At 45.8% G+C, this 24,326-nt stretch overlaps 1 protein-coding gene across 1 annotated transcript; it reads right to left on the bottom strand.

Moving 5' to 3' along the window:
- Nucleotides 1–56: 56 nt before the first annotated feature.
- Stom (stomatin) lies at nt 57–22,987 on the bottom strand. The gene is made up of 7 exons (XM_028754720.1): nt 22,895–22,987; nt 12,029–12,132; nt 10,822–10,894; nt 9,306–9,388; nt 7,085–7,288; nt 5,896–6,030; nt 57–2,074 (listed from the first exon to the last, which is right to left on the bottom strand). The coding sequence occupies exons 1-7, from the start codon at nt 22,953–22,955 to the stop codon at nt 1,880–1,882; spliced, it is 855 nt and encodes a 284-aa protein (XP_028610553.1). The 5' UTR covers nt 22,956–22,987; the 3' UTR covers nt 57–1,879.
- Nucleotides 22,988–24,326: the final 1,339 nt, after the last annotated feature.

Raw genomic sequence — 24,326 nt, 5'->3', positions numbered from 1 at the left:
ATGCAGTGAACATCTTCAAAACAGCCTCCAGGCAGACAGAAACAAGACTCACAAAGTCGGGTCACAGGGCACGAACTTTATTGTACACGGCTGAAGAGGGGGATGAGTGGAAACCTCCACACCAGCACCCCTTCGTATAGGCTTGCTTTTCTCCGCCCCTCCCTGTGACTGAGTTTTAGCTTACTGGATTACTACAAGGCACAGAAGCAAAGGCCAGCTGGTGTCTGGACGGGAAACTTAGAAAACCAAGGGCATTGGTTCCTACGTCCGAGGTGTTTTTACCAGGACAAAGGGTTTCCTGATCCTCAGTGTAGGGTGAGCCACTTCTCCAAACAGATAAAAACCATTATTTTAAATTTAAAATGTAAATACAATTTGAGTCCATGTGGAAGTGCTCTATACATCTCTAGAAAACCCAGCTGGGCTCAAGGCTTAGGAACAGGGAGTGTCATGAACTCCACATGGGCCCAGGGGAGGTGTCAGCAGTGCTAGTGTGACAGAGAGCTGTCCTTCCAGGCGCCTCCAGCTGAATCAAGACCCTCTAAGCAAGATGTTGCAAAAGTCACCACCAAGCTTCCCAGGCCAAAGGAAGGATGTCACAATAAGAAGCTGGGGTCTAGAGGGGTGGACCACTTCCTCTATTGGCATCAATGTTTTATATGAGAAAAAACCCACAAAACTAATCAAACATAAGCGTCCTCCCTCTGCACGGAGAGCTCAGCATGGGTGTCTGCGCAAGCTCAATCACAAGCTCTGTGTGGTAGGAATCCCTCATGCTACTTAAGTAGGAATAGCAATTAAAATATATCACAGTATATAGTAGTTAATAGTATGCAGAGAGCAAAGTATAATGGTTTTCTAAAATGTTTGTAAAGGTACTTCAATACTTAAGCTAATCAAATGGACATAAAATTTATCGATTTTTAAGAAATTTTTAAAAATCAAAATGATTTAAAAACCTGATCCATGAAAATAGGCACAAGTGGAAAAGGAGCACTTCTGTGACAGGAATTAGCTGCTTTAAAGGCCACACACAGAGGGGTCATCAACTCGTGGAAGGGAGGCCCAAGAAGGTTTTTTAAAACTGTACCTACTATTTTCAAAAGGATGAAGACAGGAGTGGGTTCTGGTCTCTGGTCAGCAGGAGACCTTCTGTTGGCTCTGACAGGACCAAGCAGGAAGAGGAAGAGGATTTTTCCAAAATACAGTTTGGGCTTAGGGTGGGTAGATGGACTTTGGGGAAATATCCTTCCTTAAGATTCCCTGAAGGTTGAGGCGGTGGTGGTACACGTCTTAAATCCCAGCACTCTGGAAGCAGAGGCAAGGGGATCTCTGAATTCAAGACCCAGACAGCCTTGAAACCCCGCCTCAAAACAAAACAATCCAAAAGATGCCCTGAAGGGAAGGCACAGACAGCCAGAGAAGTGGGTGGCACAACTCTTCAGTGTCATAGAGCATTTACCTGGCTCAGGTGGCATGTCCAGGCTGTGTCCCTAGCCTTGACTTGCTTGCTTGCTCTTGGTTCAGAACAAGTTAAAGGAAGACAAAAGATGGCCTCAACCTACTTCGGAATAAAGACATAAGGAGTAGAGTATTGTACACAAATCAGCCATCTCTTTCTCCCGCTATTTACAAGCCAATATGTCTCTGTTTTGGAGCTGAGGATTAAGTCCAGAGCCCCGAGCATGCTAAGCAAGTGCCCTCTCATCTGCTTTTATGACTCTCATCCCTTCTAAGAGCCCCTCTATTGTACATACAGGAAAGGAGAAGGAGGTGGACAGTCAAGCTTTCAGCTAATCTCCCCGTGAGTTAAAGGCTAATTTTGTCCCCATTTTACCCTGGGAAGCATTCAGCACAGCTCTCCATAGACCTGGACAGCTCAGTTATTAGAACTCATGATGCCCTGCAACAGGTCGATGGGCAGAGGGAAGACAATGGTGGAGTTTTTCTCTGCAGCGATAGTGGTCAGGGTCTGAAGGTACCGGAGCTGAAGGGCAGCGGGAGACTCGGTGATAACAATGGACGCTTCTTTCAGAGCTCGGGATGCATTCATTTCCCCTTCAGCTGCAATCACCTGTGCAGGAGGAAGAAGAAGTCAGCTGGCAAATAGCATGGTGCCACGTAGTGGTCTTCAAGTAAGACAGCATATGGGACTTGCCAGGAATCCCATCAGTCCCTAGACACTCTATTTTTTTCCTGAAACTGAATTGTGTAAGGATGTATCTGGCTCAAGGCATTCTCTTGTACTGCTCCTTGTCTCCCAGGCAGGGGTAAAAACTGTCTGAACAGGGACCAGACAGAGGCACAGCCCCTAGCATTGCAAAGGGATGGACGACTGACTTAAATGTGACTGAATGGGAGGAGATAGGATCTGAGTCATAAGTCCAAATGCTGGTACATGTGTAATGTCATTAAATAGGATAGAGAGTGCCAGGCATTATGCTGAACCAGGTAGGTAACAGTGTTCTGAGGCAAACACTGTGAATGCATGAATATACTCCCGCTATGTGTGGCCTGCTCAGACTCTCTTCCTTGTCATCTCTTACATCCAATTAGACATGGACCACAGATAGTTCATTTCCTTCTTCCATCAATAAACAATTTGTTGGCCAGGAAGCCAGACCCACTCTGATGGACACACATTCAGTTCATCAAAAAGCTACTCCGAGGGGCTGGAGAGATGGCTCAGCGGTTAAGAGCACTGACTGCTCTTCCAGAGGTCCTGAGTTCAAATCCCAGCAACCACATGGTGGCTCACAACCATCCATAATGAGATTGGATGCCCTCTTCTGGTGTGTCTGAAGACAGCTACAGTGTACTCATCAATAAAATAAATAAATATAAATAACTAAATAAATATCTAAAAAAAAAAGACAAAAGCAACTTTAAAAAAAAAAAAAAAAAAAAAAAAAACGCTACTCCGAGCAAAGTACCGAAGAGATGACCAGATGCTTCAGGCTTTTTTTCTAGAGGAGCCCAAGGACACTTGGATACGGACAGCATCTTCAAGCAAAGCAAACTCCTTGTGGCTGGGTGGGTCTCTGGCCAAACGCTCAGCAACTCCAAGTCAACACACATGTCATTCACACAGACCACCATGAATTTCCTCACCTGTTTCGCTGCTGGAGCCTGACCCACAAGGTGACCTACACACTTTACAGTGAGAGTTGGTAATTCGGCTAGAGGCCTGTCACATCTGTGCCTTTCTGTGTGGACACCTTTGAGCGGCTTCCTCGGCTGAGATTATGTTTGGGAGCAGTTCTGTGCTCACTTTTTTTCTGCATACTATTATGTCCTATAAATAACTATGCCCTTATCCATAAGTTCAACTCAGGACGAGGACTAGAACGCTTCCAGGGTGGGGTGAAGTGCTGCCAGGGCATATCACTGGTAACGTGAGTGTGTACCTGTGAGTATATACTGAGGGGTGGAGCTACTGGCCACAGGTTCTGCCAACATCCTGCTTGGGTACACTTTGCTAGACTGTCTTCCAAAATGGTGGTACCAATGGGTATCCCCACAGCAGAACACAGGGCTCCAGTTCACACTGTGTTTTCAAGCCATCCTGATGGGTATCTGGTGTGGTATCTGCCTGAGACTTCAATTTGAGTTTCCCTCTGCCTCATTAAGTTGAGGGCTTTTATCCTGAAGTCCATGTGTATGGGCCCCTTCACATACTTTCTCTCTCTCTCTCTCTCTCTCTCTCTCTCTCTCTCTCTCTCTCTCTCTCTCTCTCTCTCTCTCTCCTGTACCTTGCTTACTGACGAGGCGGCCAACTTCTATTTCCCATGAGAACTTGAACGTGAGCTCACAGCTATTTCAGAGCTACTTATTTTACTAGTGTATTTTTTTCTGAAGCAGGTCACACTGTATGAACCCTAACCTTGGGGACAGTGGGCCATGGGCCAGGCTCATGTCAGAGCTGTCAGGCTAACTTACAGCCTCATCCAAGGACAGCGTTCTAGCCAGCCTTTTTAGCTTGCTCCTTGTTATGAAGTGAAGAAAGCAACTGTTGATAACGTTGTGGAAGGTCCCTGATGGGAGGCTCCGGGAGAATCGGGAAGGCAAGGAGGGGGAGCAGAGCGATCTCATCACTAATCAACCGTGGGACCTTGAGGAAATCACTCAGCTCTTTCAGGCTCCAGTTTTCACTGACCAGGATGGCAAACATGTTTCATTTTTAGGGCTAACTCTGAGCAGTTGAGGGTTGTTATCTAGAGCACTGCAAAGGGAGCTGGATGCCAAGTCTAAGCTCAGCGGAAAACAGCTCTGTGGTTAACTACTGATGGACAGACGGTGAAGATTCCTGGATCCTTTAATTCTGATACTCTATATGAGACATTATTATTCTATGTGGTCTAATAACAGGCTACTAGTTAATGTCAGACAATAAGGCAATTCCTACTTTTCAAATAACTGCGTGGTAACAGAACTGCACATATATTTTAGTTCCTGAAAGTGAGGGATTTGCAAGGAAACACTTGAAATTTCTGCAATGTCACCATGAGTGTACTTGAAAGTCATGAACATTCTGGCTGACACAAACTCCTGGAGGCAGCCTGTTAACAGGGTACTCCTCTTTTTGGTACCGGCTGACTAATAAATTATAATGGCCAGTCTGTGGCTTAAACGGGTATCCAACGAGATGGACAGAGTTCTGTGGTCAGCCAGTCACCAACCACTGAGACTTTCTAATGACGACACACTGGCTTGCCCGTGTTTAGGAGATCTGTCAAAGGCACAGCAAAGCCTCCTATGAAACCTGCTCTAGCTTTTCACAGGGTGGGGCTGTGTGGCCATAATCAGATGTGGCCTGGTCCTTATTGTACTAGAGAATCCTTCTTCTAACAGGAAGCCTCTGTCCTTTACTGCTCCCCAAGGAATACTATGAACATGGGAGTGAGAAGCCCCCCACCACGGCTGTCTGCAGTGAGACAAAGCCCCTGTGCAGCTCTGACAAGGCCTGCCTGTACTTCCAGTTCTTGGGTTTGATGAGATACCTTCATACTTTGACACGTTGTCATCTTACAGGAAACATTTTTTGAGGTTAGCTTAACAACTATTTCTTCAGCACTACCAGAAGGGCCATTCACTCAGGCAGGCTTAAGACAAAGGCGGAGATGAGAAGAAAAAGGAAACATGGAGAGAGAAGGAAGATGTGGAAACGAACAGGAGGAGGGAGGAGCCGCAGCAGCAAGAAAGAGGCTCCTGGGGAAAAAAGGAGGTAAAAGGCCAGAGTAAGTGAGGGACGGACGATGGAGCAAGCTGACACTGTCATGTGCTCTGAAAGTCAACCTGCCTTTATTAATGAGTCGGGGGTGGGGTGGGGTGGGGGTGGGGTGGGGAGCTGTGGGGGCTTGCGACAATGATACAGCTCTAATAGACCAATGTTCCCCTGAGAACCAAGTGGAAAGGCTAAGGTACAGGGAAGTGTGTGCAGTGCAGTTCCGCCTGTGCTAACAGTGCAACAACTAAATAAAGCACAAGCACAGGACCAGGGAGGTGGCTCACCCGATAAGGTATTTAATGTACCACCTTGAGGACCAGACTTTGGATTCCTCAGCACTCATGCAAAAGAAAATTGGCGCACACATCTGTAACCTCAGTGTGGAGGAGGGATGCAGGTGGCTCCTGGGGCTTTGCTGGCCAGACACTCTCACCAGATGGTTCAGAAAAATCTGACCTAAAAAAGTACATTCATACAACACACACACACACACACACACACACACACACACGTGCATACACCTGTTTAAAATCAGAATTTGAGGTAATGGGCAGGCTTTACGAAATAAACATTCATGGCTATCTTACTCTTTCAGTGAGCATGTGGAACTTAAGAAAAGTAAACTAAAACAAAAGAACAACAGGACCTAAGCAAACAGAGAACAGTACCTTGGCCCTAGCTTCCCGGGCAGCTTCTGCCTCTGCAGCCATGGCTCTCTGGAGCTGTACTGGCAGCTTCACATCCTTAATCTCCACACGCTCCACCTTTATTCCCCAGTCATCAGTGGCATCATCCAGCGTACTCTGACAAGAGAAGGGACAGCAAGTGAGTCATTGTCGCCTGTCCCGATGCCAAGAGTGGGCTCATTCACCGAAATGTGGTGTGGATAAGGTGGATAGGGTTTGGTGAGGGGCTCATCGTCAGAGAATCATTGTCAGAGGCATGCCGAAGCAGGGGCTGGGGAGTGATCGAGGACACAGATCTGATTCTGTGGCTAATGCGCTAATGTAGGCTGGCAAACTTGTAAGGGCCATACAGGAACTGTCTGTGTGTAGTCTCCACTGCAGTGCTCCATGGATTCTGCCCTGATCAGGAGCAGCGTGAGTAATGCATGAGTGAGCAGCCCAGGCTGTGGTCCAGTGAGCGACTATTACACAGAGAGTGGTCAGCCTCGGGCTGAACTTACAGTAGTCTGCCTACCCGAGTTAACGGGTGCATGTAGGCCGGTCTCACCCTCCTCCTTTACAAGGGCAGGAATAAACAGTACTCTACCTCCGCAAGCCGGGGCGGCACCACACACATAGTATGTATTTTTTAGCAGGGAGGTGGTAGTAACGGTGAGGAAGAAACGCAAGGCCCACCTGGGCTGCAGAGCAAGCGACAGGGCACTCTGTGGTGTAGCGTGATTTATCACCTATTCAAAACTAAACAAACCACAGCGTTTAAGCATGACGAGACCTCTATGAAGAGAGTTTGCATTTATAGTGCGGTAACTTCACTGAACAAGCTATTAACATCTACGTCACAAAAGACTGGAAAGCAAGATAGTTACATGGGGACTCATGTCTGTAGGTCAGAGCTTTAGCAATTCGTATACTGTTTTGCAGAATAACCCCCAAGCCATTACGATCTAAGAGGAGGATAATATGGATTCTGGGGCTGGGGGCACCAGAAGGAATCTGAAAACAGCATGCACCTGAGTGCCATGAACCCATAGGTGCTTGTCTGAAAATATTTCTGTAAAGTCTGGAAGCCTGAAAAGGAAAGAGGGCGACCATCCCCATCCAGGTGAAGGGTCATGGCCTCAGCTTCAGTTCTCTGGCTCTGGTTAGCTAACCAGCAGTGGGCACTCCTCACCTGCATGTGGTGTGCAATCTCTTCTCTGTCAGAGAGGATTTGAGAGAGGTTCTTCGTGCCCAGTGCATTCCTGAGGGTAGTTTGTGCCAAAAGACGGGTTGCTGAATCTGCATTGGTGATATTCGCCACGGCCAGGGTTGCGTTCTGAACACGGTAATAGACCACACCATCCACACTGATGGTCACCGAGTCCTTAGTGAGGACCTACAGGAGGAGGAAGGCAAACACACACCTGTTGGAGCATCATCATTGTCATTTCATGAACCCTTAAGCAACAGCTGATCTTCCTTAGTAAGGCACCAGAAGGTTATTTATACCCCTTCAGAGATTTAATAAGGCTCTATCCAAGTCCACAGATTCATTCAACCCCCTCAACAAAATCTGAGATGCCACTCAAAAGCTGACATTGTTCTGGCTCATTTCTTCCCATCATTCAAATGTCTTTTCCATGGACTTCCTGACTCTTGCTCTCAGGAAGGCCACCCAGTGCACATGCACTCTGCCTCTGTGCTGTGATACACTGAGGGGAATGCCTCTGCTTCTCCCTTACAAGGTGAGTTTCTTAAGGGTGGTTCTTCTTCTGTCTCTCTAGTACTGGCAGTGTGATTGACACATGGTGGAGGGAGGGTCACAAGGTGACAGAACTGAGGCCCTAGGACATGAGTGACAAATTGTGCAGGTGTGGAGCCTGGAATCTGAGCTTGGTGGGCTATAGTGGGCTGTAAGTCATGTGACCTGCTAACCCTTCATCTGTAAGAGGAGGCTGGCAGCACTGCCTCCTAACTGTAGTTCTGCTGATCAAGGGAGGCAGTGTCCTGCAGGAAGTCTTTTGAAAGCGCCCCAGCCAAGTCAATGAGAAGTAACAGTAACAGCAGAGCCGCTCTGAGGCCTTAGTTCTGCTAGGCACCAGAGCAGCGCTCTCCTTTGTTTTGAAATCTAAACCACCTCTGACTCTAGAGAACAGGGGCATTTGTTAACAAAGCTTGCGAGACCATTTCTCGTAATGCGGTGGGGAAATGAAAGCTACTCACAGATTCCTGTCACTGTGGTGGCCACAGCTGCCACCGCTCAGTGCTGCTGCATCTCTGAGCACTGGTTATTGTGGGCAGTGTTTAACTTAACTCCCTCTACAGTAAGATCCCAGGGGCTGGGAAAGAGCTGCTTGCCAAGTTCCAATCACTCCAGGTTGGCAGCTTGCAGGGAAAAAGAGAGCAGTGGAAGGCAAAGCTCACAGCCACATGCCAGATGCCCACAGTGTTTAAACAAGGAAACGCCACAATTCCCAGCCCCTTAAAGGGGCTCCAGAGAGTCCATCTTTCTAAACAGGGAAGCATGGGGAAGATCCGGGATGTTCTCAGGCTTCTTGTAAGGTGTGGGTGGGAATTACTTCTGCTTCACTGAGTTCATGTGAACTGAAAAGTCTGACCTTACCAAGTGCTTGGATCAGTAAGAGAGCGCCCAATCTGGCTTCTGGATCTTGTGACTTATGATAAGAGAAAGCTGGGCTCCAACACCATGCTGAGTTCCCAGACTGTGCCAGGGAACACTGCTCTTCCAGCTCTCCCACAGCCTGTCCCTCAGCTTCCTGTTTGCAATGGTTATTATGCCTCCTAACATATGTGCAACAAATGCCCAGCAGAGTGGGTGTCCAGTGCAGCTAGCCCTGAGCAGGGGAAAGCACCAGACAGGGCGTCCCAAGAGCTGGGATCTGAGGATTTGCCTTCTAAGAACTGGCTGTAAAATCAACTGGGAGCTGTTTGTGCAGAAGTCTGAAAAGAGTCTAAAATGTCAAATGAGGACTTTCTAATTCTTTTGCTTCCAACCAATTTATCTCAAATAAAAATGAAGGCCTTTAGAAAGGATGTAAACTAGATTTTTCTTCTGTCTGAAACCCATGCAGGAGAGTTGTGGTCAGAAGGGTGATTACAACCCTAATGCTAAGTCTATGTCCTCGGGCATCACATGGTGTCTCTAACAACAGTGACAAGCTCCCATGCAGGGCTTCACTTCCAGGTGCTGCATGCACTAAGCACTTCGCAGGCTCAGTCTCTCACTCACTCCCTCACTCACTCACCCCTCACATCACCCCATGGCCTTACCATTACAACGTCCATTCTACAATTGAGAACAGACACAGAACCTGCTCAAGTCACAGAGCTGGGCAAAGAGAAGGCAGTCAGGGCCTCCCAGTGTCAGGCAGCCACAAGTGAGAACTGCTCACCTCCTGCGGAGGAATATCGAAGGAGATGGTCCTCATGTCCACCTTGATGAAGCTGTCAGTGCATGGCAGGATAAAAAACAAACCTGTAACACACAGGATCAGGGAGAGCGATTAGGCTCAGCTCGCCCTTGATCAGTTCTATGGAATAGCTGAGATGGCTTTTGTAACACAGCTCGCTCGCTCGCCCCTCACCTCTAAGAACTTACTAGAGTTTCTCCCCAGGACCCATTGTCCTGCTTCGCAAGTCTTTAAAGCCTCTCGGGACTGGCCTTGCCTCTAGTCACTCTCCCTGTCCTGGGGTCCTGCACTTCTCAGCGGACACATTTCCAACGCCCCTCTCGCTATGCTCTCCCCTACACTGCTCTGCAGATGTCTTTGTTTCTGTCAGGAATATCGCTCTGTGGCTGGTACTTCTCCACGCCTCAGAACACAGGCAGGCCAGCCACAGCTGTGCATATAACTATTTACAGTACTTGGAAGACTGAGGCAGGAGGAGTGCTGAGGTTTGAGGCCAGCTTAGGGTACACAGTGAGATTCAGGTTAGCCTGTGAGATGCTGCCTCGAAACATACAACGGGGTGGGAGAGGCAGTGTGAGAAGCAGAGGGGCTGAGATAGCCCAGTGGTTGAGTGCTTACTGCTCTTCTGAGTGACCCACATTCAGTTCCCAGTCATCCATACAGACAGCTCACAACTCCCTCCAGCTCCGAGGACTCTCACTCTCTTCTGGATTCTGAAGGCACTGGCACTTATGTGCGTACATCCACACCCACACATAGACACATCATTTTAAAATAATGGTACAGCTTTATCTCAGCTTCTGTTTTGGGTCAGTTGCTCTTCTCTGGGTCTCCTGTGTTTCTCTGTCAGGGCTCTGTGGCTACTGGTTCCTAACACCAAATGCAGGGCGTAGCTGTCTGTTTGTTTGTTGGTGTCTGACTGTTAGACAGCAAGGCCTTTGATAAGGGGACTGTGCTCTGCTCTCCCTTGCGTTCCTAGAGGCTCACTGGGCGTGGTGGCACGTCCCTGCAGGCCCAGCATCTGACTGACCGCAGTCCTTTCTTTGGTTAGGGACCTCCTGCTCAGCCTCTCAAGGCTATGGGCATTGTTGGCCAAGGCCAATAATAACCCTATCGCTCTAAGTAGATAACAGTGGAAAGAGTGGGCAGCAGCGGACTAGCCAGAGCCACTGCCCTTGTTATACAGCTTCTGCTCCGAGCAGAGTCCCCATTGGGGAGCTCACATCAGTCATCAGCTCAGGCTCATGGACTAGAGAAAAGGCTCTGACGTTAAGAACTCCTGATGCTCCTCCAGAGGACTTCAGCTCATTCCCAGCACCCACATTAGATGGCTCCCAAATTCTGTAACTCCAGCTCCAGGGGGATCCCACATCTCTGGCCTCTGTGGGCACCTGCACTCATGTGCACACACCCACACATAGACACACAGATATACAAATAGGCTTAAAAAGTACAAAACCCCAGTGCTTTGGTTTCCAGACTACAGTCTAGTACTGACCAGGTCCTTTGGCGCCTCCTTGCAAAATGCGACCCAGTCTAAAGATGATGACTCTTTCATATTCTTTTACAATCTGGAATAAAAAGCATGAATCAAAATTCATCACAGTGAATACAATTTACATGTATAGCTTCCTAAGCACATCTCTGCTCTGAGCAGGCTCAGTGTGTCCTGTTGTTTGCTCTGTTTCCTGACAGTATCTATACACAGTGTATCTGGTGTTTACTGTTTCCAAGCACAACATTTATTTCTTATATACACACATCTTTATCATAATAAGGCAATAGACCCCCTGGGAGTGGCCATACATGCCTCTATTCTCGGGCATAAACAGGAGGACAGTGATTCTGAGCCAACCTAAACTACAAAGTGAGTTCAAGACCAGCCTGCTCTATCTAGGAGCCCTTGACCCAAAGCACAGAACAAATACTGGTTTGTAACACTGGAGAGCAGAGCACAGAGAAACCATCTCCAGGCCCATCCTTCTGGAGCGTTGGCTGTTAGCATCCTGCTGACTATTCAGGTTTTGTTTGCTCAGAAAAGCTTACAATGCTTCTTCTGATTCCATTGGTTACAATAAAATTTATCAGAAAACACAGGCAGCATACTCGCTATTTTAGCAATATGCAAATGGTAGATATTTGTCTAAGTGTTAGTAACTTTGTGGGAAAGACAGCTGCACTGGGGAGCATTGTTCTGTGCCAGGCTCTGCATTGAGTGTGTGGACATGGGCTGTTCTCTGGGACTGCCATTTTCTCCAATTTTACAAGTGAGGAAACACAGCAGAGGTGGTGCTGGGAGGGAGCCTGCCACCCAGCCCCGCCCTCTGTCCTCCTCACTGTGTCCTCACAGGATCATCTCACAGCCGGACACAGAACTATCGCACGGCTATCCTCACTGTGAGGAAGGACTGAGTATGTCGCACGGCTATCCTCACTGTGAGGAAGGACTGAGTATGTCGCACGGCTATCCTCACTGTGAGGAAGGACTGAGTATGTCGCACGGCTATCCTCACTGTGGGGAAGGACTGAGTAGACAGAGGATGGGTTTTAGGATTCTGCTGTCACTCATCAGCAGAATCTATCCGAAGGAGAGATGAGAGAAAAAGCACAGGCCAGTCTGGTCTCCGTCTACTTGCCCCATAGATCACATGGCTTATGGAGGTGGGAGCTGACCCTGCTTCAGAAGGGAAAGAAATGTTCTTTACCTTTATGCAAATCCATATTGATATTGGGAAGGTTATAAGTACGAAAAAGAACGAGACAGCCACCAAAATCCATCCACAAAGTCCCAGTTCTGCCTTGGGATTATCTGTTAAAAACAAAACCACACAGCCTGTTACGGGCACGTTTCATTACTTCATCCCGGCTGCCCACTGGCCGCACTGTGCTTGGCGGTCCGCTGGCTTTACTTCAGTGTCCTTGTCTCTGTCTCACACAGCCCTCAGACACGCGTACCTGCTCTCACCTCACATCACCCATTACATTACCCACAAATGCTTCTCAGATACCGCTTGCTTGTTTTGCCTCATGACGTGAGATTAAAAAAAAATGGAGACTACTCGCCTTCTAAAAAGATCTAGTGAGGAGCAAAGACAGTCATGACACCAGGAGGTAGGCAGAGAGGAAGGAGGGAGAGTGACCAGGATGGAGGCGAGCACTGAGTGGGATGGGGAGTTGACAGCCACTGGCGGCTTCCTAACAGAGAGGGAAATGCCAACAAAAAGGCAGACAGAAAGAAAATGGGTTCTGACTAAGGGCACAGCATGGCTCTAGATGACGACTATGATCCAGGCACATAATCCCATTACACTGTCTTTATACAAATTACTTGTGCACATGGTTGCCCTGTGCTTATGACTCCATTACCCATTTCCTGATTAGTGACCGGGCTATTCCTGGCTTCTTGCAATAGCAAGAGCAATTCGGTGAAGGATATCATGGTCTTGGGCTTCCTCCTCTTCTGCATGTAAACAGTGCTTTTGTCTGATTACAGATAGAATATGTACATGCCTGCTATAAAAAAGTGTAGCAGGAAGTATAAAAAGGAGGGGAACATTGCCTTAAACCCAGAGACAGTAAATGTTTCAACACATTCTTCCAACCTATTTTCTGGTTTACACTAGATTTTAAAATTCAAATAAATAAAATTAGTAGCATATTTCCCCTTCTATCTATTGTTCTTTTCTATTTATTATTAGCCTCTGTAGTCATGAACTTGGGCTTTTCCTGTGTTTGACCTAAAAAATAAAAAAATCAAAATTGTTACACTACTGAGATTTAAAAAGTCAAATGCGGGGCCAGCAAGATGGCTCAGCAGGTAAAAGTGCTTGCTGTCAAAAAAAACGGAGAAACTTGAGTTTGATTCTTGGAACCCACACAGTAGAAGAGGAGAAGCGGTTCCTGCAGCCTGCTCTCTGAGCTCCACACATGTGCTGTCACATTGGCACCATGGCATGTATGCTTGCCACGCCTGCCCATGTGTAGAATCAAGCAGTTCTAGAAGTTAACACATGAAGGTGCAGTGTCTGCTCTGCTCATTTCTCCCCATTTCTACTTCCTCAAAAACAAACTGATCTTCTGTCTGCTCTTGTAGGTGTTTACCTCCGGGGTTTAACTAACCTCCCCTCCTCAACCTGGGCTCTCCCTGCATTTTCGGTTCTGAGCAGTACCATGTGACTTTCCACTATAGGAGAGAATTTGTTCTTCCTTATCTCTTCCTCCAACACAAACTTATAAACTGCACTGTAATTCTGGTTAGATTAATAACTATCAATATGCCGATCAAAGCTAAGCCATGTGGTAAGTACAAACTAGTGTTCCTTTCTAGTATGATTTTTTTCCTCTTTTTTTTTTTCTTTCATTTTCTTTAGTCTGCTATAGTTCTGGCTGATTCAACTTTAATCCTCCATCCACAGTCTAAATTTCCTTTCAAAACAGCCAGGCATCCCCTCAGTTTCTTCTCTGGATTGCATATCTATTAGTTGGCAGTTGCCTTTTACTCTCAAGCCTGGGAATCCACCCCGGCCTCTGGTGCCGAGTTTTCTATTTTCTGCGTCCAGCATCTACCTCATTTCCATGGAGCAGATGGGGACTGAGAGTGGCTGGCTGACCCCAGGGTTTTGCCATCACTTCAGGTGCTGCTGTAGTTTTAGAAGTGACAGGAAGGAACGGGTGTGCCTGGTGTGGTGAGTTACTGCTCAGGAGAAAGGGAGAAAGCAGAAGGTTCAGTGGGTGGGGAGGATGAGGGCGGGTGGAGAAAGGCGTTGGCAGCTAGAGAGAGCATTCTGAAATACAAGAGGGGACCAAGAAACACAGCTAGGAGTCTAGTTATGTTAGTAATGTTCTGATCTGTGTGGTAGTGTCAGGGACTTGGCACTTGTAAGTCAAAATTCTTAGGGCACAGACACAGTCACTGGCAGAGAACTTGAGGCAGGGCCACTGATGCACTGCTTGTCGGGAAGTTCTAGCAAGTTTTACATGGACAGCAATGCAGTGGTTTTAATTGCACTTTATAAATGAGGGAACAGAAGCAACGTGCCTTCCCATGGGACAATATGAGAGGTCTACCAGTCAGACATTGTGTTTTTTTTAATACTTTTTAAATTTGATTTAAATTTTAGAATCATCTAGTGAGGTTTTATTTGTTTGTTTGTTTGTTTGTTTGTTTGTTTTTAAACCGATTCTAGCTATGTAGCTCAGGCTAGCCTGGAACTCACATTGCCCCTGCTTCAGCCTCTGAGTTCTGGGATTAGAGGAATATCCACCATGCCTGACTACACTAAGTAACTTTAATTCCATTTTGTGAATGAAGTAACAAAAACAACACTACTTTCACCAGGTCATATCAGGAAGGACAAAACCCTTGCCCTAAAGACTGTGCCCTAAGTCTCTTTGACTCCTCACCGTTAAATGTAAAAGGTTGACACTGAAGAAGTGTTCATGCCTGCAGTACTTTCTTAACATAATATCTGACCAGGAGACAGGGCAGGCAGGCAGTTTTAAGGATGAAATCTTATATTCTGTCAGAGGAAGCCCTTTACCCCAGGTGGACTTCCTATTTTTAGCAGAAAAACTCAGAGTTCTGAGCCACATAGGTCTAGATTTTATGTGAACTGGATTCCAAAGACCAGCAGACAGGCCACAAATGTTTATCTGGTAACTTTTGGTGCTCTCAAAAACATCGCTGTAAGTCCCTCCCATTGCAGGCAAACTGCCAAGTTCCTGGTCACAGTACACCACAAAACCCCCAAAACAGGGATGGTTCTTAATCACTTTTTTTTTATGGTGCTGGGAACCCTGACTAGGGTCTTAACTATGCTAAAAAAGTGCTTTTTTTGTTTTTGTTTTGTTTTGTTTTGTTTTTTGTTTGTTTGTTTGTTTGTTTTGAGACAGAGTTTCTCTGTGTAGCCCTGGCTGTCCTGGAACTCACTCTGTAGACCAGGCTGGCCTCGAACTCAGAAATCCACCTGCCTCTGCCTCCCTCTTTAATCTGCTGGGATTAAAGGCATGCGCCACCACTGCCTAGTGAAAAGTGCTTTTCCATGAATTACAAATACAGCCCCTCTTACTCATTTTGATACTCCCAATGTACATCGCGTGTTCTGCAAAAACAAAACAAAACCAAAACAACAACAACACCAGGGTCTACTGTACTCAATAAAAAGAATATTCCATCCAAATTTCCATGATGAAAAATGGGGAAATAGTACTTGCTCTTTTTGAAAAAAAAAATTCCTCTTAAAAGTGAGTTAATTTACCAGGTAACATTCAAAGATTCGTAGAAAGTATATTTTCAAAGCCAGGAAGCTTGACCAAGATCTAGGCCCAGGTTCCATTGTTACATCAAGATTCTTCAAAGCCCAGATAAGTGCATAGCATGACCAGTGAAAAGCAGCGAGTTAAGTGGGAGTCTGAAGAGTCTTGCCCATAGCAAAGGCTTGGCTACAGACACTGAAGCAATTCCACGCTAGGGAAATGACACTATAACACTTATTTTCTTAACTCCTTTATAGTGAAACGGTCCCATTCTTAGCCATAAAAATTCTCTCACATCTGGTTACAGTTCAGCAAGGCGTATGAACCACTTTCTCAGGAGATGAGGTTTCATTGAGCTCATGAATGAATCTTGGTCATCCATGATTGCTGGGCAAATAAGAAAAAAACAATTCTCAGATGCCCACCAGATTTCATGAGCCTTGTTTCCTCAGAGTTTCTCAGTTACTATTTTAAGGTGTCTCCTTCTGTTAGCTTATGAGATAAATGACAGACAAGTAATGGTCAATCAAAATTCCTGAGATATTTTGGCTTAAATACCTGTCAATGCTTCACTGGGGGAAGACTTCTAAAGATCAGGGATCTTACAACACTTGGGTGTAAACATTGCTTTGACAGGTTTTTATGCATTTTCTTTTTCCACTATGAAACTCTTTTCTGTAAACTGGATTAAAAATAGACTTTTAACCAATCAAAACTAGGACCTATGGTGTTAGCGAACTGGCTACTCCTCCACAAGACCTGAATTTGATTCCCAGAAGCTATATGGCAGCTCACAACCCTCTTTAATCTGCCTCTTGGGAGGCAGAGGCAGACAGATTTCTGAGTTTGAGACCAGTTTGGTCTACAGAGTAAGTTCCAGGAAAGCCAGGGTTATGATAGAGAAACCTTGTCTTGAAAGACCAATAATAATAATAATAATAATAATAATAATAATAATAATAAAAAATTTATTTCAAAAGGACCTAAAATGCACACATATCCACACACAAATTTATTATTATTCAAATTGACCTCAGCTCAAGAAAATTAATATAAAACCAAACCGAATCATAGAATGTAAAAGTACAAGTTGTACGGTCACTTTTGTTGTCTGGTTACAGGGAAAACAAAAGGGCCTTACTTGTAAGCTCCTAGAGCAATGTTCAGAGTGGTATATGATGCTATCCATCCTGTGTCAGCTGGTTTATTCTAAGACAAAGTGGAGCTAGCATGGCAAAGTCCTTGGTTTGAGTAAAGAATCCCATTCACCATTGAAATTCAATTACTCCAAAGTTCAAAATGTATTGGAATTCCTCTGCTGAGAAAGGCCAGAAACATGCCTTATATTTAAAATTAGGGAGTCAGAGTCTCACGCCCCATTGCACAAGGCGAAAAGGATGGGCTAACCCGGCTGCACTACAGTATTTAAGAGGCGATCCTTCCCTTTTCCTTACACAGAATGTGAATGAAACACTTTATGCTGTAAACGGTCATGAATAGTGTTGTCTGGATAAAAACAGATAGGTAACTGGGAAATTTATCTTAAAAGTGCATGTTATATAGGTCTAAGAGCACTTTTTTAACGGGAAAATGGCTGGTGAAAAGTCTTGGCAAATTTTTACTTCTTTAGTATTTGTATTCAAGATACAACTGTTTCCTCCTCTTCTTCCTCTTCCTCCTCTTTTTCATCATAATCCCACACCAGACTGTTAGAATTTAGCAAGTGTTTTCTGGAAAGGGGCAAAGAGAAAACAGGTTTTGCTGACTACAGAGTCTGAGCAAATACTCAAGTCTACCAGGGCAGCATACAACGGCCATGGACAACGGCCATGGGCAACACACAGGTATGTGCAAGGACCGTGGCTGTGTTCTGATAAAACTTACTTATGTACACTGAAATGTGATTTATCATCTGTAGTATGACATTGACCCTTTAAAAAGACCATATAAACATGTAAAAGCTGGGGCTGGAGGGATGGCTCAGCCGTTAAAAGCTAGGCTCACAACCAAAAAATGTAAGAGTTCGGTTCCCAACACACACAGGAAAATTGTAAAAGCTGAACTGAGGGGATTTTTTTTAAAAAAAAGTAAGAACTATTAACAGAGGCTAGAGAGATAGCTCAGCAGTCAGGAGCACCGCTTGCTCTGGCAGAGGACACTGTATCATAAGGTTCCTAATTCTTCCCTCAGATGAACTGCTAAGGTATATGTAAGAGCATGACAATTTGGTGCCAAATTCCAATCCTACCACTCCATTTTCTTATCAGTAAGATGGAAGGAGGAACAGTACTTAGTTCATGGTGCTATGAAGACCAAATGAGAAAATCCATAAAATGTTTGATATGTAAGTGTAGTCAAGCAGAACCACTATTACCAATACAACTCTAAGGTAATTAATAAATAGCTTATAAGGTGTCTTAGTTAGGGGTACTGCTGTGAAGAGACACCATGACCACAGCAACTCCTATAAAGGAAAACATTTAATTGGGGCAAGATTGCGGTTCAGAAGTTTAGTCTACTATCATCATGGCGGATGGCATCCAGGCAGACATGGTGCCAAAGAAGGAGCTGAGAGTTCTACATCTTGATCCAAAGGAAGCAGCAGGAGACTGTCCTGAGCTTTTAAGACCTCAAATCCCCCCTGCCCTCTGTGACAGATTCCTTCAACAACGCCACATCTACTCCAACAAGGCTACAATTCCTAACAGTGCCACTCCCTATGGGCCAAGCATTCAAACACGGAGCCTATTCACACCACCACATAAGGAATAAGTGGTTTTACTGGGTGACTTGCCTTCTGGGACCTGCATACCATGGAGAAAATATCAAGACTAACAATCTGTTTGGGGATTCCATCTCAGGGGAAGAACAGATCATAGGTGGGGCAGTAAAGAGTCCTGAACTTCAGGGCATCTGCCACTCCCGTCTTTCCCACTTTCTCCTAATGTGAACTGAAAGGGAAGTGAGTATATTCCTGCAAGCCTAGCCATCAGTAATCTTTTTATTCTTTGTTTTCTCTATGAAGCAATATCATAATAATTCTTAAAATTTCAAAAGAAAATTCACATATATCTGTGGGGGTCTCTGAGACCACCACAGCCAGCAGAATGTTAATCTGTGAGAGATAAGAAGACAGTTTGGTTAACACCACTCAGTAGTTAGTACTGGCTCAAACTTAGAGAATCTGACCCCAAGTAGTTTATTTTAGGCATATTCATCCACAGCACAATTTGGTAAAAAAAATTTCCTGATGCTAATGAACTCAATCCCATGTGCACAGTAAAGCTTAAGACATGGTTACCTGGAAACTCTCTGTGAAGCACATGTGACATCTTCCATAAAGATGGGGTCAGTAGACTGACTGAGAAAAACGAGCTCATGATGAGGGTCTGCGGGAGGATCTGGCGTGGCCTTGGCCACAGAGAGCGTGCAAAGATCATCAAGCTCTGACCTACCTCTGCTCTCAGCCTTCTCGGCAGAAAACAGGTTGTCTCTCCCTCACTTTGAAGAGCCAACCCCATGTGTTTAACACTCCTGGTTCCCTGGTGCTTATCTATGCGCACAAAGCCCTCTGTGCCTCCTACACAGATCTTCTTATTTGATACTTAAAATCCTGGGAGATAGGGCAGTAAGGTTATGTACAATGAGGAACTGACTGACTCTGGAAGTCGAGGAACTTGCCTAAGTGACCCAGGTAGTCAGCGATGGTACTGAGCCCACAACCCAGGCTTCCCATTCTAACACCACTCACTTCCCTGGACCACACTATCTTCCCTCAGTGCTCACTTCAGTAGACAGTAAATTGGGCATCCTTTTTATTGTCTCATAATTGAAGGCGTTTTCTTGGTTATATCTCCAAGGCTCCGTCTACTAAAATACCAAACACAAGCAGTGAGGTTCAAGTTTCTTTAGTAGTCCCAGAATGTGTTATAAAGAACTGAGGCACACTTTTATCCTCTTGATCCTCTAACACTTCTCTTTGTTTTCATAAGGTACAATATACTTCCCTGCCAATTATGTTAATACATACCTGAATAAGCAGACTGTCTATAGTAAGAATAAGTAGACTGCCTATATAAGAATACATAAGGAAAATGACCGCCACATCCTAAAATCAATAAACAATAAACGATCAACATTTAACAAGATGATATACTCCCATTTCCTTTTTCTTTCAGCAAACATTTATTCATCTGCTACGTGCCTCATACTGAGTTGCTTTTTTGTTTGAGACAGGGTTTCTCTGTGTAGTCCTGGCTATCTTGGAACTCACTCTGTCGACCAGGTTGGTCTCAAACTCACAGAGATCTACCTGCCTTTGCCTCTCAAATGCTGGGTTTAAAGGCATGTGCCACCACCACCTGGCTCATCCTGAGTTCTTACAATGAGGCAAAAAAAAGGAAAGGGGAACAGAGGAGTCCAGCTGACAACTACAACATTACATAATAAAAGTCACATCACAAGTACGTACAGGAGTCTAGGCAGATACTGCTATGTGGTCATAACAGGTTACAGGAAATTGCCTTTCTGTGTTCTCTTTAAAGACCCATCATTAGTCACCTCTGTATCACTTTATCAACATTTTACATTTTTAGAAGCAGACTAGATAGTCACTCTATCTTATACAGTGTAAAACGTAGGCTATTGAGTGACACTGGAATCTATTTTATCACAAACTGTATAAACGATAGCTCTGCAGTCTTAGTCTTCCATTTGAGTTCATTTATTACCACTGGTGGTTTAATTCAGGTCAATTATTGAAGAAGTTACAAAGTCCTCCCCAATCTGATCAACTGTAACAACTGAAATAAACACATCAGTCCCATGGTTCTGCTTATTTCCAAGGGACCTCCCGAGGGATCTCTTGTTGACAAGGCTCTTTACAACAGCTCCTTCCTCTGCAATCCACCTGCACTGTTGTTCCCCTGCAAACTGAATGCACAGGCTCGGGCTTGATTCCTCGGTTAATCCTAGCTTTGGTCATGTTTATCTATGGAGGACCACTTTTCCACAAAGACACAAAGAGAGAGAGTTGGGGCTTTGGAATTCCATGCTTTCATCAGAAGCAGTCCTCTGGAGTGGCTTTCTCTGGAAGGTCCTGATTCCCACTAATCCTCTAGGCTCCCTTTCTTTACTGCCTCTTACCCTCCGTGAAGTCCTGAAGCTGGATGAGACCCCCCCATTTTAGTACCTCCTTTATGAATAGCTGCAGGATTGGGAAAATCACTTGGAAAGTCAGAGCCTGGGTTGGAAATCCGGTTCTGAATCTGTTAGGCTGTCGGCAGTTTTATCACTCTGACTCAGTCTCTTTACTGAAAGATAGGGATGAAGACTTTCCCTTGTCCCAGGATTGCAGTTAGATGTTTGTAAATCATGTTTAGCAAATGACACACATTTGAAAAATTCTGTTTAATATGTTATAGCAATAGATTTTTTCCTAGTGCTAAATCTTTGAAGCTTACCATTAAGAAAACAAATTCTAAAAGGTGGGCAGATGAGCTGCCTCAGCTCACAAAGGCTCTTGCTGTCAGCATGGATGGCCTCAATTTGATCCCTGTATCACACATGTTGGAAGGAGAGATCTTACAAGTTGTCGTCTGACCTCCACAAGATGGACACACACACAATGCAAAAGCTTTTTAAATTAAAAAAAATGACAAAACCAAGCAAAATTTCAATTGCATACATACTTGAGAAAAAGTCTCATCATTTTCACTAATTCTAGAAGATTTCTGTCTAAAACAGCTAAGTGTAGAACCAAGAAAAGGGATTTAGAATCCAAACTCAAACTGGTCCGTGACCAAGAAAATATAATGACCTTTAAGAACAGACATTGAGTTTATTCCCAGGCAGGACTTCAAATCCACTTCCCATGCAGTGGTCTGGGTACCGGTGAAGGAGACCACCAACACACCCATACTATGATCTAGGCACAGACCACTACTAAAGAGGTATACTAGACACTTTTTTCCTGTTTTAGAATGAATTAAATTTGAATTTTAAGCCTGCGTGACTAAGTCACTAAGTATCAGGTGTGAGGACTCAATAAGACAACATTATAAAATACTTAGGATAGTGCTTAGCATATTAAGGGTCGGTTTTTCTACTACTCTCTTTAATTTTATTATACTCCGAACTGGGGAGAGGATTGAAGTACAGAGAAAGACACACACACATGCTTTCACAGACAATACTGAGGATGGAACCCAGTGGGTTCCCTATTACTAAACTCTGGAGCTGTCTGAAATCCTTGTGATATACCTCAGAGTTAAAGGCAGAGGCTACTGGGCAAGGAGATGAGAATAGATAGGAGAACAGGCTGGCTTTGCAAATAATCCAAATGGATGACAGCGTTCTCCGTAGGATGATGGAAAAGCCCACTCAGCCTCCTAAATCTCTTCCACTGTGTCATCCTCCCTGAAATTCCATCTTTAGAAATAATTCCTTTAGATTAGTAAAGCTCCCGAGAGGATAGCAGGACTCCTGCGAGGTTTATTTTCTCTTACTGGGCATCTCCTGACCCCAAGGAGTTGTACAATTTAAAGGCTCAAGGAGGTAGTTCGCTCAAGAACAATGATTTCTTCACGGAGGATAGAATGCGGCTCTGTTGCCTTCAAGACTAGGAAGGCTCCAGGAGAATGGTGAGCACGGGACTATTTACCTGGAAGGAGAGATATCTCTAAGACAAAAGTGAAGACAGAATGGGGCAGACAATGGAACTGGAAGGAAAGCCAGGAAGACCTCCTTTCTTCTGCCCATACTGCCTACTGGGTCATTGGCTGAAGCCTAGCCCTTTACTATGAAACTGATCAGTTTCCCCCAAGCTGCGGGCGGTGGGAAGAGGGTGAGAGTTCTTTCTTGGTTCAGAGGAGTGGGGGATCACGTTGGGGAAGAAGTCTGCTTGTTGGGACAGCTTCCCTTCCCAGGAGCTGGGGCCGAAAAGAAAAAAGCCTCCTCTACTACTACTCCTGACTGCCAGGAACTGCCCCGGTCCGCGTGCACCCCCCGAGATAACGAAGCGCTGGTGATAGGCACCTGGCATCTAGGACCCGAAGGATAAGCCAGCTCTTGCCTGCCAGGGTGCCAAGCAATGGATACACGCCCCTGCTGCGGGTGCACCTCAGCACCCCAAAACCATCATCTACCAGCCCGAGAAGCCAGGAGAGAAGGAGAGGACGGCGGCTCTGGGAAGCGCACACAGTGCTGTGGAGACACGCCTTTCAGAACCCTGCCGTCTGCCGGGGTTCTCACGCAGGCGGTGTGGCTCGGGACCTGGGGCAGGCTCAGGGAGGCTGTGCAGGGGACCAGCGACTCACCCCTGAAGGACTCCGGGACCCGCTGAGACAGTTCGTGTCTGGACTCCCGTTTGTCAGACATACTGCTGGAGTCGGAGTCGCTACTGAGCTTGTCAGCCCTCAAAGCCAGCTTTACTGAGAGCCGTTAGCAACGAAGGGGGCTCCAGCTCGGGTACAGTCCCGCCCCCAACCGGCAGCCCGCCCAATAGGTGCCCTAGAATGGAGGGGAAGACACGCCCCCTCCCGCCCTTCCTCAGCAGAAGGGCGTAGCCTGGGGGCGTGGCCTGAAGGGGGTGTTGGCGAAGCCGTGTCTCGGAGGGAAAGGCAATGAGACCGGAATGCTTAAGGCCCTGCCAAAGTCTTGCCCTAGCTTCCGGTGGGTTGATCCGAGGAGAAGGTGCGAGAACAGGGCGGGGCTGAGGAGCGGAGCAAGGCCCCCTGTGATCCCAGGCATTAGTGAGAAAGAAGGAGCATCCTCCTGTAGCGGGGTCTGGCGGATTGAGGGGCGCGCTGAGGGCGCCTGGTACATCGGGTAGGCAGTGTGAGAGGAAGGAGTCCGTGCCAACGCCCTTGCCCCAAAGAGGACTGATTCCCGGGAGGTACCTTTACTTTTTTCAGACAAAATTAACTTACGGAGCGCCTGGCCTCTAGCAGGCGAGGTCCTCCCAGTTGATGCAGCGGGCAGAGGTGGACACAGTGCCAGCCCTAGTGAAGTTTATATTATACCACAAACAAACAAGCTAAGGGTGTTTGGAAAGCAACAGCGCAGAGTCCATTTTGATTAATAGAACCCGGAAGGCTTCTTTCTATAAATAAGGATGTGGCCCCGTGAAAGATGTCCCCTGAAAGAGCCAACCTTGGAGTGGGGGCAGACTTGTTCATGAGAGAAGAAAGGTCGGGCCTGGATTCTAAAATTACATTTTACAGTGTCCAGGCTGTGGAGGAAGCATTTGCCAGAACCCTCCTCGTCTCAAGTTGCCTCCCTTGCAGTTTGTGACTGAAAAACTCCTGTTTGAAAAGTCACCGCTGTTTTGTTTTGTTTTTTTTCCCTTCCCTGGTCAGTCCTAATGCAAACTGTTTAGGGGAATATTATGGTACACAAAATAAACTTTTAAAGGCATTTTATTTGAATAAACATAGAATCACAGAAAGCTGAAAAGACATTACAGCAGTCACAAGGACCCTCTCCTCACGTTACTCCTACAGTTTAATCTGTTTTATGTGTAGCCTCAAAACAGGAAATTAACCCTGACAGAACAAGTACTCAAATATGCCATTTTATCACATACATAGATTCTTATGAACACAGATACAAAGATACCAGAGATAGTTCATCACTGCTGAGAGCTCCCTCTTGGAAACATTCTCTCCCTCTCTCTCTCTCTCTCTCTCTCTCTCTCTCTCTCTCTCTCTCTCTCTCTCACACACACACACACACACACACACACACAAT

This window comes from Grammomys surdaster, unplaced genomic scaffold (genome assembly GCF_004785775.1).
Source record: "Grammomys surdaster isolate TR1022 unplaced genomic scaffold, NIH_TR_1.0 126035, whole genome shotgun sequence".
Classification (NCBI taxonomy): Eukaryota; Metazoa; Chordata; class Mammalia; order Rodentia; family Muridae; genus Grammomys; species Grammomys surdaster.
Note: the sequence above shows the minus strand (reverse complement) of the source record. Positions and strands in the feature narration are given on the sequence as shown.